The 14997-nt window shown below is 40.4% G+C and overlaps 1 protein-coding gene across 1 annotated transcript in view; it reads left to right on the forward strand.

Annotated features, from left to right (window-relative positions):
* The window catches only part of DTL (denticleless E3 ubiquitin protein ligase homolog), a 279535-nt gene that overhangs the window by 121944 nt on the left and 142594 nt on the right, over window positions 1–14997 (forward strand). Inside the window, exon 9 of the mRNA XM_044075077.1 lies at window positions 8753–8856. Within this exon, the coding sequence (XP_043931012.1) occupies window positions 8753–8856 (104 nt within the window). The remainder of the gene's footprint in view (window positions 1–8752; window positions 8857–14997) is intronic.

Consider the following 14997-nt stretch of genomic DNA (forward strand, 5'->3'; position numbering starts at 1 on the left):
GGTGGGTAAGCATTCTTTGCAATGTGGTTTTGATGCTGTACAGGCCTCGTCTAGGGTGGCTGCCACTGGGTCAGTTCTTCGCAGGCACGCCTGGCTGAGGGATCAGAATTTGTCTGACCATGTTAAAACAAGGATTTTAGATGCTCCTTTGCAATCTGACGTGTTGTTTGGTTCTCCTGTTGAGGCAGTTTTAAAGAAAATGGAAGACAAGGCTAAAAGGAATACAGATCTATCCTTATTTGGACGACTGCCTGATTCTGGCTCAAGGAAGGGAAGAGCTTCTTCATCATTTGGAATATGTGATAGCAGTGCTAAGATGCCTGGGGTATTCTGTGAACGAAATAAAGTCCAGTCTAGTACCCTCTCAGGACATGTGCTTTCTGGGTGTGAGACTGAATACAGCATCCCAGATGGCCTTTTTAACCCCGGACAAACAAAAGAGTCTATCCCTTTACTTCCATCAGCTATCTCATCAGTCCGGGCTGACTGCAAGGACAGTCCTTCAAGCCTTAGGGTTCATGGCATCTTGTATTCTGGTGCTTCCCAATGCCAAACTGCATATGAGGAAGCTACAATGGTATCTCAAAATGTATGGACACAGCACTGCCAGGATCTGGACACTGTCATTCAAATAATACCTTGCATTCAAAAGGAATTTTGTGGTGGGCTCAGGAATGTCACCTAAACAAGGGACTCTCTGTGACCCGGCCAGAGGCGAGTCAGATTTTAACGACAGATGCCTCAGACAAAGCTTGGGGAGCTCATCTAAATGGAAAGTGGATACAAGACAAGTGGCCTGCCAGACTACAACATCTACATATCAACATGAAGGAGATGTTAGCAGTCCAGTTTGCATTAATAGCTTTCAAGGAATTACTTCTTCCAGGGCAGGTGTTGATTCTAACAGACAACACAACTGTCATGTGGTACATCAACAAGCAAGGGGAACGATTCTTATCCTCTATGCAGGCAAGCAATGATTTTGTGGGAGACTGCTCTCAGTTTACAGCTCAATCTTCAGGCAAGGTTTCTGCCAGGAGCACAGAACTCCTTAGCAGATGTGTTGAGCAGACGAATTATGGATCCCCACGAGTGGAAATTGGATCCTCATGTATTTCAGAAATTGACAGTGTCATGGGGAACTCCAGACATAGATCTGTTCGCTTCTCCACTAAACCATCAGCTGCCAAAGTTTTGCACACAAAGGTTTCATCCCACAGCTTGGAGAGTGGATGCTCTTTCTTTCAATTGGAGCAATCTTCATGTGTATGCCTTTCCACCTCTGCCTCTCCTCCCAAAGGTACTTCTAAAGGTCAGACAGGACAAGCCAAGGATGATTTTAATAGCTCCGGATTGGCCTCGACAGCACTGGTACCCATTACTGAGAAGTCTGGTACGGAAGCCTCCATGGCCTTTGCCTTCGATTCCACACCTGTTGTCACAGGAGGACAGCCATTTGCTCAATGTCAAGCTTCAATCTCTGCACCTAACAGCCTGGCATATTCTGTTTTGAACCATAGTGGGCCTCCACTTCCTCAGCAAGTTTTGAATGTTATTTTGGAAGCTAGAAGGCCTAGTACAAGGAAAGTGTACGCAGACAAATGGAAGAGATTTTTATTTTGGAGTGCAGCAAAAGATTTTGATGTTTCTGAGCCTAATTTGTGTGTGGCTCTTCAATATCTTACTGAGTTACTAGACAAAGGTTTGTCTTTCTCTTCTATTAAAGTTCATGCTGCAGCAATTTCGCTCACTATGATTGCGACCCACCATTGTTTTCTCATCCTTTGTTCATGCAATTTCTTAGTGGGCAAAGAATATAAGACCCCCACGAAGAGCTCCTACTCCTGCTTGGGATCTCAATTTTGTGTTGGAGAAACTCACTCTACAACCTTTTGAGCCTGCAGCTACTTCTGAGTTGAAATATTTGTCATGGAAGACTGCTTTTTGTTGGCCATTACCTCTGCAAGAAGGGTTTCTGAATTGCAGGCCCTTATGGCGGTTGAGCCTTTCTTGATTTTCCATAAGGATAGGGTATCATTACGTACTAATCCTTCCTTTATGCCTAAGGTGGTTTCTAGTGTGGCTTTAAACCAAACTATTCATTTGCCTACTTTTTATGCAAATCCCCAAAATAAAAGGGAAAAGATTTTGCACACTTTAGATGTACACAGGCAGTTGCGTTATTATTTGGACAGAACTAAAGGGTTCAGGCAGTCTCAGCAGTTGTTTGTTTCTTTTGCTTTGAGTTCTCAGGGCAAGCCTGTGTCAAAACAAACTATTTCTAAGTGGATTGGGTTTTGCATTGCTTTCTGTTATTCCCATCATGGCAAGGAGATTCCAGCTGGGATTAGGCCTCATTCCACTAGGGCTACTGCCACTTCAACAGCTTTTTGAGGGGAGTGGCAACCAAGGATATTTTGGAGGCAGCTACTTGGAGTTCAGTGCATACTTTCTCTAGGCATTATCACCTGCCACTTTACTCTAAATCCAGGGCTGGTTTTGCCACTGCTGTTTTGCAGGGCATTTTGGCAGCTCCTGCTTCCTTGTAGTTAGCCATCCTCCCGTACCTCTGCTTTGGGATTCTACCCAAGTGTAAGGACTGCAGCAATGTGAGATGAAGAACATAGTACAGTTTTGTACCTACCATAAATGTAGATGTTCAAGATCCACATTGCTGCAGTCCAATTACCCTCCCTCCTTCCCTCTGTAGTTAGAGGTGGTTGTGTGGGTTGGGTTGTACATATTGTGTATATTGTATATATTGTACATATAATTAGTGCAAGGGTGGTTGGTTGGTTGTTTGCTGTCTTTTGGTTTTGACCTTTATTTTTAGGGTCTTCTGACATCTGGGGCAAGAAAAGACTGAGGATATGACGTCGGTCATGCGCATTTGTACCCTGACGTTCTGATGTCAGTCAAATGCGCCTTGACCGACGTCAGCCTTATACTTTGATATTCGGGCCGACCGAGGACAGCGGACTACCCAAGTGTAAGGACTGCAGCAATGTGGATCTTCGAACATCTGCATTTATGGTAGGTACAAAACTGTACTTTTCCCTGAATCCCATAAATGGTTTCACAAAGAAACATGTACTGAAGGTGCTTTTTAATACCAAAACCACTACTTCCTTGGAGCCGACAACATGCCAGGATATTTAATATAAACCAGTATACATGCCCTGACAGAGATACTTCTTAAAACTATTTAACCTAAGTTTAGCTACATAATTTATCCCTGAAGTTTGACTCACTGTAGTGGTCCTGCCACCAGCCCTAGTGATTATAGACTAATCTGATCGACCAGACTCCTCTGCAAAGCTGTGAAATGTATTAAAAATTACCTTAAAAACTACGATATCAAAAATCTCACCAGACTTGGCCTGCAGCAGTTTGGCTTTGTCAAAGGACTACCCTGTCTAAAGAATTTGATTAACTACTTTGAGAGGATTACACAGGCTGACAGTGGTCATGCTGTTTCCTATGTGTATCTTGACCTGGCCAAAGCATTTGCCACAATTATCCCAATGCTGGCATTTGTAAGTGAGATTAACAAGATCCCACTGTGATAAGATGGATAGCAAACTTGCTAAGACTGAACCCATGCAGTGCATGCAGCAGTTACCTCATCAGAAAGTATGAAGGTGAGCAGTGGTGTCCCCCAGAGCTTGGTATTAGGACCTCTTCTTTTCATCCTTTACTTTTCTCATCTCCAGACCAAAAAGTAAAACCTTTTTATGATAGCTAAGTTTACAAACAACTGAAAACTGAGTTACTGTAAAGTTCCTCTCTGATACCAACAGTTCAGCAAGAACTTATACTTGTTACTGAAAATGTGCTCATATTAATTGCAAAAAAAGTGTAATATTGCCACATTTGGTTGACAACCCCTCCCTTCAGGATATAGCATAGATGGTACTCTATATCAAAATGAAAATGCTTCGAGACCTTGAAACATGAATTGATATCCCTCTCTCATCATGTGACAACAGCAATCGGAAAGCCTTTTTACTTGGCACAGCTAATTGGTAAGGGAATATCCTCCAAATCTAAACATGCCATTGTTGCTTTTATACTTTGCATTGATTAGGTCAGTTTATGGAGTATGATGCCCCTTTCTGGATGAACCACACAAGACCAAAAAGGCTTAAGGACATCCAGTCACTCTGGAGTTAAGCAGCCTCAATCATTTTTTACACTAAAGAAAAAATCTGCATTGTTGCATTGTAGACTGCTCCTCCTTGCTTGTCAAAGAGAATTGGATGTGTTCTTTTCACCTAGAAGACACATATATTTGTAAAGATTGTCAAAGAAATCCTAAGGTTTTATATTTGGAGATGGTCATTGTTATTTCTAAGTTCTTTCTTTCTGACTATCCCCTTCACACAGAATATTCATGAAATGTTTTGCTATGGCTGCAGTGAACCAGTGGCTTCAAGGAGTCATGCTCTTTCTGTATCTTAATAACCTGTTCCTGGCTACTCCAACCTTGAAGATAATATCAGCCAAGGGTTGTGTTCTGCCAAATCTTATTTCTTCTGAATCGCAGTAAAACTCTGTGCAGTCCACAAAGTTAGTAACATTCAGAAATTCTTCAGTGTAAGGCCCATCTTCCCCATGACAAGATTCCACCCATTCTTTGAACAGTTTCTGAGGCTTAGTATTTCGGTACATTGTCAGCAGCCACATGCCTGAACATGTTGGTGCTAGTCATGGCTGTGATTTTTCTAAAATCATTTGTGAGGTACCACATGCGAATCCTGTAGTGGACTATTCAGACTCAATGGTGCCAGTGCTTGGAACTAATATCAGATCAAATCAGAATTCCCAAGGTTTTTCAGAAACATCTAGAAGGGTTGCTTCTTGACTCCACCCTCCATCTGGGAAATCCTTTCCAAATTTACAACCCTTACTTGACTATATCCATGGAAGTCTCGGCCCTAGAATGTGGGGACACATTGTCAAAAGCAGATAGTCCAAGGTACATGTACAGACTAGCCAGTAGCCTCAACCCAGTGATCATCAACTTTCTGAATGTGAGGACAATTTTGCTCACCCTCTAGGGTTTCAAGATTCATTCTGTTTTGAGGCATGATTGTCATACACTGACCACAGGATGGTGATGTGGTAGGTAAAGAAGCAAGGGAGAGGTCTGTTGTTATCCCTTGTGTTGTGTTAAGCAACAATATACCATGTCTTCTGACCACTTTCTAGTGCTGCTCACATTCTTGAGGAAATCCGCTCCTTGGCCAACAGGCTCAGCAGATGCCTATTGTTGCTGGATGATGACACTTTTTTCCCCCCATCAGTGGGTGAATCACCACTATGACCTGTTTAGTTCCCCAGTCAGTGCCAAAGGCAGTGACCTTTTCCTTATCCTCCTCCTTGGGTTCTTGGGCAAGTCCCAGGAGCTCTGCAATCCAGGAGTGGCCTCCAACTCTGTTGCATGCCTTTCCACCCTTTCTTCTCATTTACAAAGACCATACAAAACACCAAAGTAATTTTCCGAGCTCTTGTTCTGGCCTCACCTTCTGGAAAAGCATATCAGGTCAATGCCGTCCAAATCCTTATTATCCCACACAACCAGTAAGCCTCATCCTTTAGGCAGTCAGTTTAACTGCTTGGTATCTCTAGATCTTAGAATGGAGAAAAGTGTTTCACCTAACCATCTTGTCCAGGTGGCTATCTAAATGTATCAATTGTTATGAGAAATGCTGCAAAAACCTAGATCAGCACAGTGCTTGTCTTACAATACTTTCTCAAGGCATTAGAAGTTGGATATGGCCTATCATTCCAGGACTTACTTCAGACCACAGTTATTTGGGGTATCTTTCATGATACAAGCTGAGATGGTTTGTCAAAGTATAAAAAAAAGTATGAATCAGGCCATGCCATATTTGAAAGTGATGTGCTTAACACAATACATCCTTTTGGTTGTGGTTCATCCTGCTCACCTTCCCCTGAGCTGCCAGGATAGGAACTAGCTTGTGTTTGCTATATGCATGTTTAGTTTATGGTCACAGTCGGTCTACTCCAGATCTGGAAAATGAATACTGAGTGCAAGGGGAAGAGTTGATGCCTAGGAAAGTTTAGATTTGTGCTAGTGCTTCATTCCCAGTGGTGAGGAGGATGAACAATGACCATGCAGATCTGTAGTTATAGTTAAAACTTTCAGTTACATTCTGCATCATGTAAAACTGTAGAATGTTAATGACATCCTCCAGTAGTGATGGACATGCTAAGAATAAACTGCACATTTAGGTTAGATGTGCTTTCTTTCAAATGTTCATGCATAACACTGTTAAAACTTACTAACTGCTTAAGGTAGTTGGAAAGCTGCAATAATGTGCCTTTATATTATGAATAGGTGGTATGTTGTATAGACTAGGCTGTTATAGTAATGTTATGTGCATTACAAAACTAACTTTGCTACAATATAGTTTTAAGTAGCTGCTTTGTCTGATCTTGGCTGTGATTGACATCAAGAGAATAGGATGAAATTAGTTGTTGGCATAAAAGCAGCAGAGACCATTTGACTACCACATCTGCTGTGCTGATATGGCTATAATTTAAACAAAGTACTGTCTGTTTGTTTTACCTCTTGAAGCATGCAAGGGTGTGAAATGTCCAGTGCCCTTTTGAAGGGAGTGGGGGAATCTGGGATGAAAAGTCCTGATTTGCAAAAACATTCCAAATGTTTGTAGAAGCGTTTACTACTAGTGTTGATATGATGCTGTTATTTTCTTTGTTTATCTTGTTCATTTTTTTCCCATGCAGATTTGCATTCACAATCATTATACACTGCTTGAACAGTTGGCTCTAACATTACCTTTCTTCTTCTTTCGGCTTTTCCCAGTTAGGGGTCACCACAGCGGATCATCCGTCTGCTCATGACTGGCAGTGGAGTTTTACGGTGTCGAGTTGCCAGCCCGGCTCCCAACCTTCCACAGAAGGGGCACACACACGCACACCTAGGGCCAATTTAGAGTGTCCAATCCACCTACTGCATATCTTTGGGATGTGGGAGGAAACCGGAGCACCCGGAGGAAACCCACGCGACCACAGGGAGGACATGCAGACTCCACACAAAAGGCACCCCAGCCGAGAATCGAACTGGAGAGCCTCTTGCTGTGAGGCAGCAACGCTAGCTGCTGCACCACCGTGGCCACCCTGGGACTAACATTACCTAATCATTAATTATATTTTGTGCATGTGGAATGTCCAAAGGGGAAACTTAAGTAGGAGGTATGAGCATTTTAAATCTGAATCCAGTAATTTTGGAAGTATTCATAACTGTTGAGAGACTGGGTACATGCAAAGAACTATTCATATATTTTGCTATTGCTGTTTCTGATGTGATTCTTTGGTGTCTGAACAGTTCTGTCTGCTTGTCAATTAGATTGCATTTAGTGTGGACTGGATCTTGTATGGCTGAATTCCCCCTTGTACACAAACCCTCTAAAATATTGATGTTTGTATTGTGAGTCAGTTCAGATATAACATTTAAATATAGTCTGTCTTGAGAACATTGACTTCCAATGGACTAATCACACTTGGGATGTGTTATGTTGCGTTTGTCAGATTATTTCAGGGGACTTGGCACACTAATCCACATACACAGACACAGGCTATTTTGCTTCTTTGAACTGATATTTGTGTCCATTCTCTTCCGGGAATGTTTTGGTACTGAGTATGCCTTCATCTCTTGTTTTGTATTGTTATGGTATTCATTACAGAAAGTACAACGCTGTACTATTTGTTTGTTGAATGTGGCATTCCACTATATCTTTTGCTCTTTTTGCTCTTTGTTCCACTCAGATACAATGTATGCACTGGCCTACTCATTTTATTGGGAGCTATTATTTTTGAGCTTTAAACATTAAACCCTGGGCATAACACTGAATTTCTTTCCTTAATCATGATTCTTGTTCAGGCTAACATTTTATTGGATCAGAAGTAAAAAACATTGTAAAGGGCATCACAAAACATCTAAAACCCTATGGCTTCTGAGAGCTTAGCAACTCCCAGACCCCTGGCTTAATTTGTTTTCCTACTGATGTACTGCAGTGCTGTTTTAACCGTATTCACTAAAGTGTCATAAGCTTTCTTATACCCTGCATCCCACTTTGGACAGCTGAAAAAGTGGCAGCTTTAATTAGATGGTGACCTGCCAATATTTCTGATTGCCTGTTTTGTTCAATATATTGCTATAAAGGCTGTCCTTGCCATCAGAAAGAACTCATTAGATGTTCAGGGCCATCCAGATGTACTTTCGCCATTCTTGAATTACCAGGGAAGTCAATACTTTGGCCATGCCTCTCTAGTAAGAGGCTATTTAGGGTGCAGTACAAGTATCATTTCACCTTGATTCATTTATAAAAGTGCATTGCCTGATACTGAAGACCTAAAAAAAATACAGCAGAAAGGTCCCCATTTGCAAAATCTCTTAGCTGTATTCAAGTTTGACGGAAACTTGATTCTATAAATGAATCTGGGCTTCTACAAAAGGAACCAGAATTTCAGGCCATGCTGGGTTTTGTTGTTTGAGATGGTGTTTCTATGACTAGAGTATTGTGAAATGCAGTGGTGCAAGTTAAATTCTTTTCCATTAAGAGATCCTGGGAGTAGCAATTCCACGGAATCCAATTTACCCTTATATGCTTCTGTTTTTTCATATGTTCTTACCAATATTAGTGTCCGCTGATATTGATGGCGATGTCATATAACTAACAAGTTTTTCTTTTGCTTATTTCAGTGTAATTAAATTTTGGGATTTGAGGAAGACGTATGCTGCATGTAAACAAGATCCTGTGCCTTCCAAATGTTACCAGTATCCTGGAACCAGCAGCAGAAAGCTTGGTAAATCTTTTATTCCTTCCTCTTGCAGTCTGAAACATCCTTATCTTACTGTAACTTACCAAAATTGTATCTGTAAAATGGCAGAAGCATCATTTGTGTACAAATAACACATGATAGGAGCAATGTTGGGGGTCAGTGTAGAGTACTGAGACTGCCTCTGCCTTAAGTTGGGAAAAAAAAGAATACAGGATTAAGTCTATGGCCAGCATCTTTATACTGGTTTTATAAGACAATGTTGCTGGCTCTGTTTTTGCTCTAACTCCTTGCTTCTTAAAGAGTATATCGTTATCAGGAAAGTACAGTTTTGTATACATTTTGTAAGAAATATCTCTTAGTCATGACACACGATTTTTTAAATATTATGAAGAATTTTTAAATATTTTTTCATATTTATATTAGTAATGCAAAAATGGTACATGTTAACTGCAATGTTGGGGTAGCATATGCAAGCAGTGGGTGTTGGTTAAAAAAATGACATTAAAAATACTGATGGTATTAAACATGGAGGGTACTGTGAAGACATTTTGAGAGATAAATGTTTGATAAAGTGGTTATGGATATTGGCAATACTTTCATATCTGCATTAATATCATAAAAACTGTGTGACCAGTGGGTGAACAAATGGTTTTGTTTTACACAGCACGTAAAGCCATACAGTTTTTCCACTGATACTTGCCATATAATCAACATATACATTTTTTTAGATTAATATTGTTTTGAAAGAGTGAAATGAATGTATGCATAGTTTGCATACGTTATGCATCCTCACAAACCAGCAGCATGGAAAGCTCTGAAACAGATGGACAGTTCCTCCATTGATACCTTAAGAATATCTTGCACACATGCATAGATACAACCCTTTGTTTGACCATAACAATAATATTGTTTGTCAAATAAAATATTTTTTTCTTTTCATTAATCTGCGATATGAACTCAGCATCACCAGTAGACCTTTGGTACTAACACCAGTATGTAGCCCATTGTCTAATGAAGTTTACTATGCTATATTTTTTGTAACTCACATTATTTAGGAGGTATTGCAAGTCATATGAGATGTTTTCAGGGGAGGATTTTGGAGAAAAGATCTTAGAATGCAAGAGCTTTCCTGGCTTAATCAGGAAACAAGAAGATTAATTTGCTCTGGACTGAATGAGTTAAGCAACTCCCTGAGGATACTGAAAGGGTCAGCCCTTGAGCTAGAATATGGGGGAGAAACACTTATTAAGCAGAGTGTCAAATACCTTAATACCTACTTTCAAAGTGGTTGTAGAGGGGGTGATACTTGGATATGCACATTTTAAATACATTGTCTGTGTGTTTCTTATGAATTGCAGTCAATAAAATTGATCAAGTTTTCAGGAAATGCTGTAAGTGGAAAAGTAAGGCTGTTTTTAGTCACTGATCAAGATACTTCCTTCAACTGGTCCCTAGTAGAGGGCCAGGTCCCTAGTAGAGAGCCAGGTAAAATGTTACTGAGTGCCACTTTTTGGCACTGGTGCTAGATGTTACCTACTCTTGAACTAGTAGATTTATGAAGCTGCTTGGCTTCTCCCTGAATAATGTCACACAGAGAGAGCTGGAACTAAATTTGCAGCAAATATACTTGTGATGAGAGAAGCTTTATTTCAGTCTACCCCTGTATCGTACAAACTGCAAACCCTGAAAACCACTCCAACCAGAAACGGTCTCTAGGAAAAAACTCTTCTCTTCCATTCAGTCTCCACAGTCTGCATTTCACAGAGACATTTACTTCAAGAAAGAGAGATCTATATGAAAGGGCCAGGTACATAAAAACTAGCCATTTGAAAATAACGTTTCCCAAAAGGAATAAAAAAGTCTTTCATTCATAATCTAAGTGCTGTCCTTCCAGTTTTGTACTTTCAGTGTAAGGGTTTAGCTCACTTCTTGGTCAAGTAGTTTGCCGGCTGATCCTCTGCTCCTTGTTCACAGAATGTATCTGCCTTCTCAGACTAAACTTGCAGTTGTGTACTGCTCATCACTAGGCGCTTTGCCTTCTCTGAAATTAGTCTGGTGGACCATATGCTAACCAATAGTTTTCAATGACCTGCGTGATCATCAGTTTAAACAAATATGTCACTCAAAAAGAACTCTGGAAACAGTTGCAAGAAACACTGCATCATCAGAAGTAGTTTGTGTTTTTCCCCCCTAATAGCATGGTATACACAGCTCTAGTGACTTGTTATTCACTGCCAGCAGATAGATGAGAATTTTCCTTTTTACTGAAAAAAAACTGTTTATTACAGTTTTAGCAAAAACGGAGAATGGTGTACAAAAAAGGGCAGTGCCATGTGTAGGGGATCCCCAGTAAGGATCAGATAAATATATTCATGCCTTGCAAACCTTGGTGTTCTAAACTATTTGTTATATTAGAGTAAAATATGCAAATTATTTGTAGTTCTGTATGTGTTTATTTATTCTAGATATGGTGTATCTATTGTACAGCAGTTCAAATTCAAGTATATTAAATGTACTGAAACCCAAACACCTAAGGAAAAAAAAGACATTGCTGTATAAAATGATAGTTAATGCAGTAAAGTTTGAAGTATTTATAATAGATCACAGGTCTGCCTAAAGGGACCTCTTAAAACCAGCTAGATTGAGGAGAATCTGTCATCATCTGTAAGGAGACTGTTCTAGTGGTGGGGAACATGATAGCAAAAGGAATGGACACACAATAATTCTAAATGTCCAATTAGTACCTTCAACAGCACTGGGATGAGGAATACAAATAATGAATGTGTGTGTTTGGGACAGAGGTGTTTAAGATGAAGGTGACTGATACTGGGCAAAGCTAAATATACTTGCATGAGAGCTTTAAAAAGAAAATAAATGGGGTTAACTAGTGTCTACTCCAAACTACTGAAATAATATGTTGGCATTTTAAGGTACTGTTAAATAAACAGGCTGCAGATATACTGCACCAGCTGTAATCAGTCAAGTTCTGTGTGTGTAAGTGCTAGGTGTAAGGATTTTCTGTAGTACAGATGAAAATATGGCTCCCTATTAAAAGGTCAGCACTCGAAATGATAAGTGCTGACAAGCCAGGGGTGAAAAAAAAAAAAGATTGAAAACATGGGAGAAGAAAGTCTCAAAAATTTCTCTTCTCCTTTAAACTGTTTTTGCATGCACCCCCCCCCCCCCAATCTTGTATATGGCAACTCTGAGATCACAGTACCTCAGAGAAAAGGGAGTATTCTGAGAAATGGCATCCCGGACTTGGTATATGTTAGTCCATTCTTTCGGCCATTCAGTCTGTGTTTTGCGACTCACTGTAGCAGGTCCCAACATTTCAAATGGTTAAATAAAAATAGACAAAGGCATGCATAACTCATAAAGGTGGTGCAAAGGGAGATGCTTTATGTGGGCAATGTAGCTTAAGTGGAAACTAGATGAGCTAGCCATGGAAAACGTCTGGCATTTCAGTGTCAGTTCATACCAGACCTCACCAAGATTTTTTATCTTTCCAGCAGAGTTCAATTTTTCCCTGCCACAAATAATGGTGGTAGTTGGAAACAAATTTTGAAGAATTCCTCAGAATGGCAAGAATGTTAGTGACTTCTGTCTAGGAGGTGTTGAGCTTAAAGTGATTATAATTCAGCCAATGTTGGATACATTCCACATCCTAACACAGTTAATCCATAATAAACATATTGTCCTGAGGAATGCAGAGGTAAAGTTATTTATTTTCTACATAGCAATGATACTGAAACTCTTCCAATGAAGCGTCCCACTAACAGGGGCAGATGTATGAAACATAGCAAACATTCCAAAATCAATCCCTATGGGAAATCTAGGTGCCTCAGTAGGTACAGAAATTATTTATGCAAGAAAAGACCAATTGGGTGCTTTCAGGAAAGTAAGAGACCAACTATTCTAGTACAGTCCCCAAAGCCCCTCTGAAGTTCATAAGCGGACAAGCAAGATTTATGGCCCACAATTTCAAATTCTCAGGAGAGCTCTAGAAGGGCCAAGAAAAAAAAAAAAAGACCTTAATCTCCACTAAGAGGTCACTCATAAGCAGATTAAGGTCTGTCTCATTGCTGTGCCAAACCTGACTGGAATGAATAACTGTGAAAAAAAACAGCCTTTGTGACAATTTTCCATTAAAATGGAAGTTTGACTTAAGGCTGTAGTTGTCAAGATCTTCCACGTGAAGAGATTTCTTCAAAATAGGGATCACTGAGACCTTCTTTATCACTGTTGGAAAGACACCACTATTCAAAGTTAAGATGATTTGATAAATCAAGGTACTTTACACATCAAAACAGGCAAGCATTAGAGTTGCTGGGCATAATGTTAAGCCACTGTTAACAGCTGAATGCATAGCTCTTGGCTTTCTCTGATTTTCAGGGATGTTCCTGATTTTGACTCAAATTTTAGCTCTGTCCTTCTTGATCATTCCTAAAACTGGTGACCTTTGTCGAAAAAAGGTGGTGAATTACATTTAATAAATTGCAATAATTATTGTTATAGACTTCTTTTACTTCAGCAATGTGTATTAACTCACATTCTCCTAGTCTGTCAAATGTCTCAAGTTAATAGAACTAGTATTTTAAGTGTCCTTATTGCTATTCAGATTTGTCCCTGACTAGTTGACAACTATGATGTCATGCTAGAAACCAAGGAGCTGAGATCAAGGTCACATGACAACAGAAGCTCTCACCAAGATAAAGAGCGCGTGTCTGTATAGACTGTGTTTTCCTCTTATGTTATTATGGAAGTCCTAACCATTGTTAGTAATGCCAGCTTAGCTCCAGAGAGTCAAACAGCCATTTCACATTTGATCAAAGTCATTCTGTGTGTGTGAAGGAGAATGTATTATTCGACAGATGGTCAGTTCAGATAGTCTGTCTGTGGACAGGAACACTACTTAAAAGAACTCCATATGATAAGCACCATAGTACTTATTGATCTTAAACTTGCCTGACAGGGCAGCACATCTCCATTTATGGTCCAGCCTCTACCCTTACCTTATCTTTTAATGGAGGCTGGCAGTTTACTTTGGTTTACATGAGATGGACAAGGAAGTACGTAAGATGGAGGCAATGAGATCCATAGAAGACCCGATGGGCCCTGTTATAAGCTGCCAGTAATTGTTCCATTAGCAGGGGACAGAAAGAGGAAATGTGTGGATGGCAAAGGCATATTTCTTAAACTGTAGCCTGAAAGGTATTGCATACCACCAGTTCAAGTTAGAGGGCTGTAGCTGAGTTAAGACAACTAAAACTGAAAATGGTTATGTCACCTCTAGTGGCATAGGTGGATAAAGTCCTGACTATGACCCAAACTACTTGAGTTCAGTTAACTGCTTGAGCATTTGAGAGAGCTGCCAGGAGATGATGGGTGTGTTTCTCCTGGGGTAGTGAGTTGGGCTGAGCAGGCATACACAATCATAATCTCTCAAAAGAGGGGTATTATCACTGTGCACATCCTGCTGGCAGACTTTTGGCTTGCCTATACATTACCTGGTGGTAGCCTTTATGAGTCTACAGGAACATGTATTCACAGGGAGAAGGGGGTCTGAGAGTCTCCACAGTGATATGAGTAGTTGTCACTCTACCCGGGGGGGAGGTATATAGGCCCCCCCAAATGCATTCCTGTGAGGACACAAGCAGTCCTCATAGTTACCTGTGTGACAGCCCTTCCCAGTGGCTCTCCCTGTCATAACTGTCTAGAATAATTACCTGGTATGGAGGAATGAAAAGACCGAGTCCAAATGATGGTCTGCAGTCATGGAAGGTATAAACTGAACAAGGCTGTAATCCTGATTTTGTAATGGGTTTCAATCCCCACATCAGAGGTGGAAACACTGAGGTGGAAAACCATGCCTAGAGTATAACTAAACATACGGGTTGCAGTGAAAATTGTTCAAGCAAAGTCCACATTCGTCATAATACAGTGGACTCATAATACAGACTAATTCCCTAACAAAGGACACAGACTTGTCATCAGCTTAAATGTTGAAGTGGCCCGAAGCTAATCAGATAGGAGACCTCAACACTGAACCAATGAGAAAGTCTGTGAACTCCTGTAAGAACATCCTCGCACTACCTGGTGGACGTTAAAAGAAGGAACCTACAGCTTGCTGCTGTTGTGACATATTGAAGAGATGGTGGCTGT

The sequence above is a fragment of the Protopterus annectens genome, chromosome 6.part0 (assembly GCF_019279795.1).
Source record: "Protopterus annectens isolate FY-2018-M chromosome 6.part0, PAN1.0, whole genome shotgun sequence".
Taxonomy (NCBI): Eukaryota; Metazoa; Chordata; order Ceratodontiformes; family Protopteridae; genus Protopterus; species Protopterus annectens.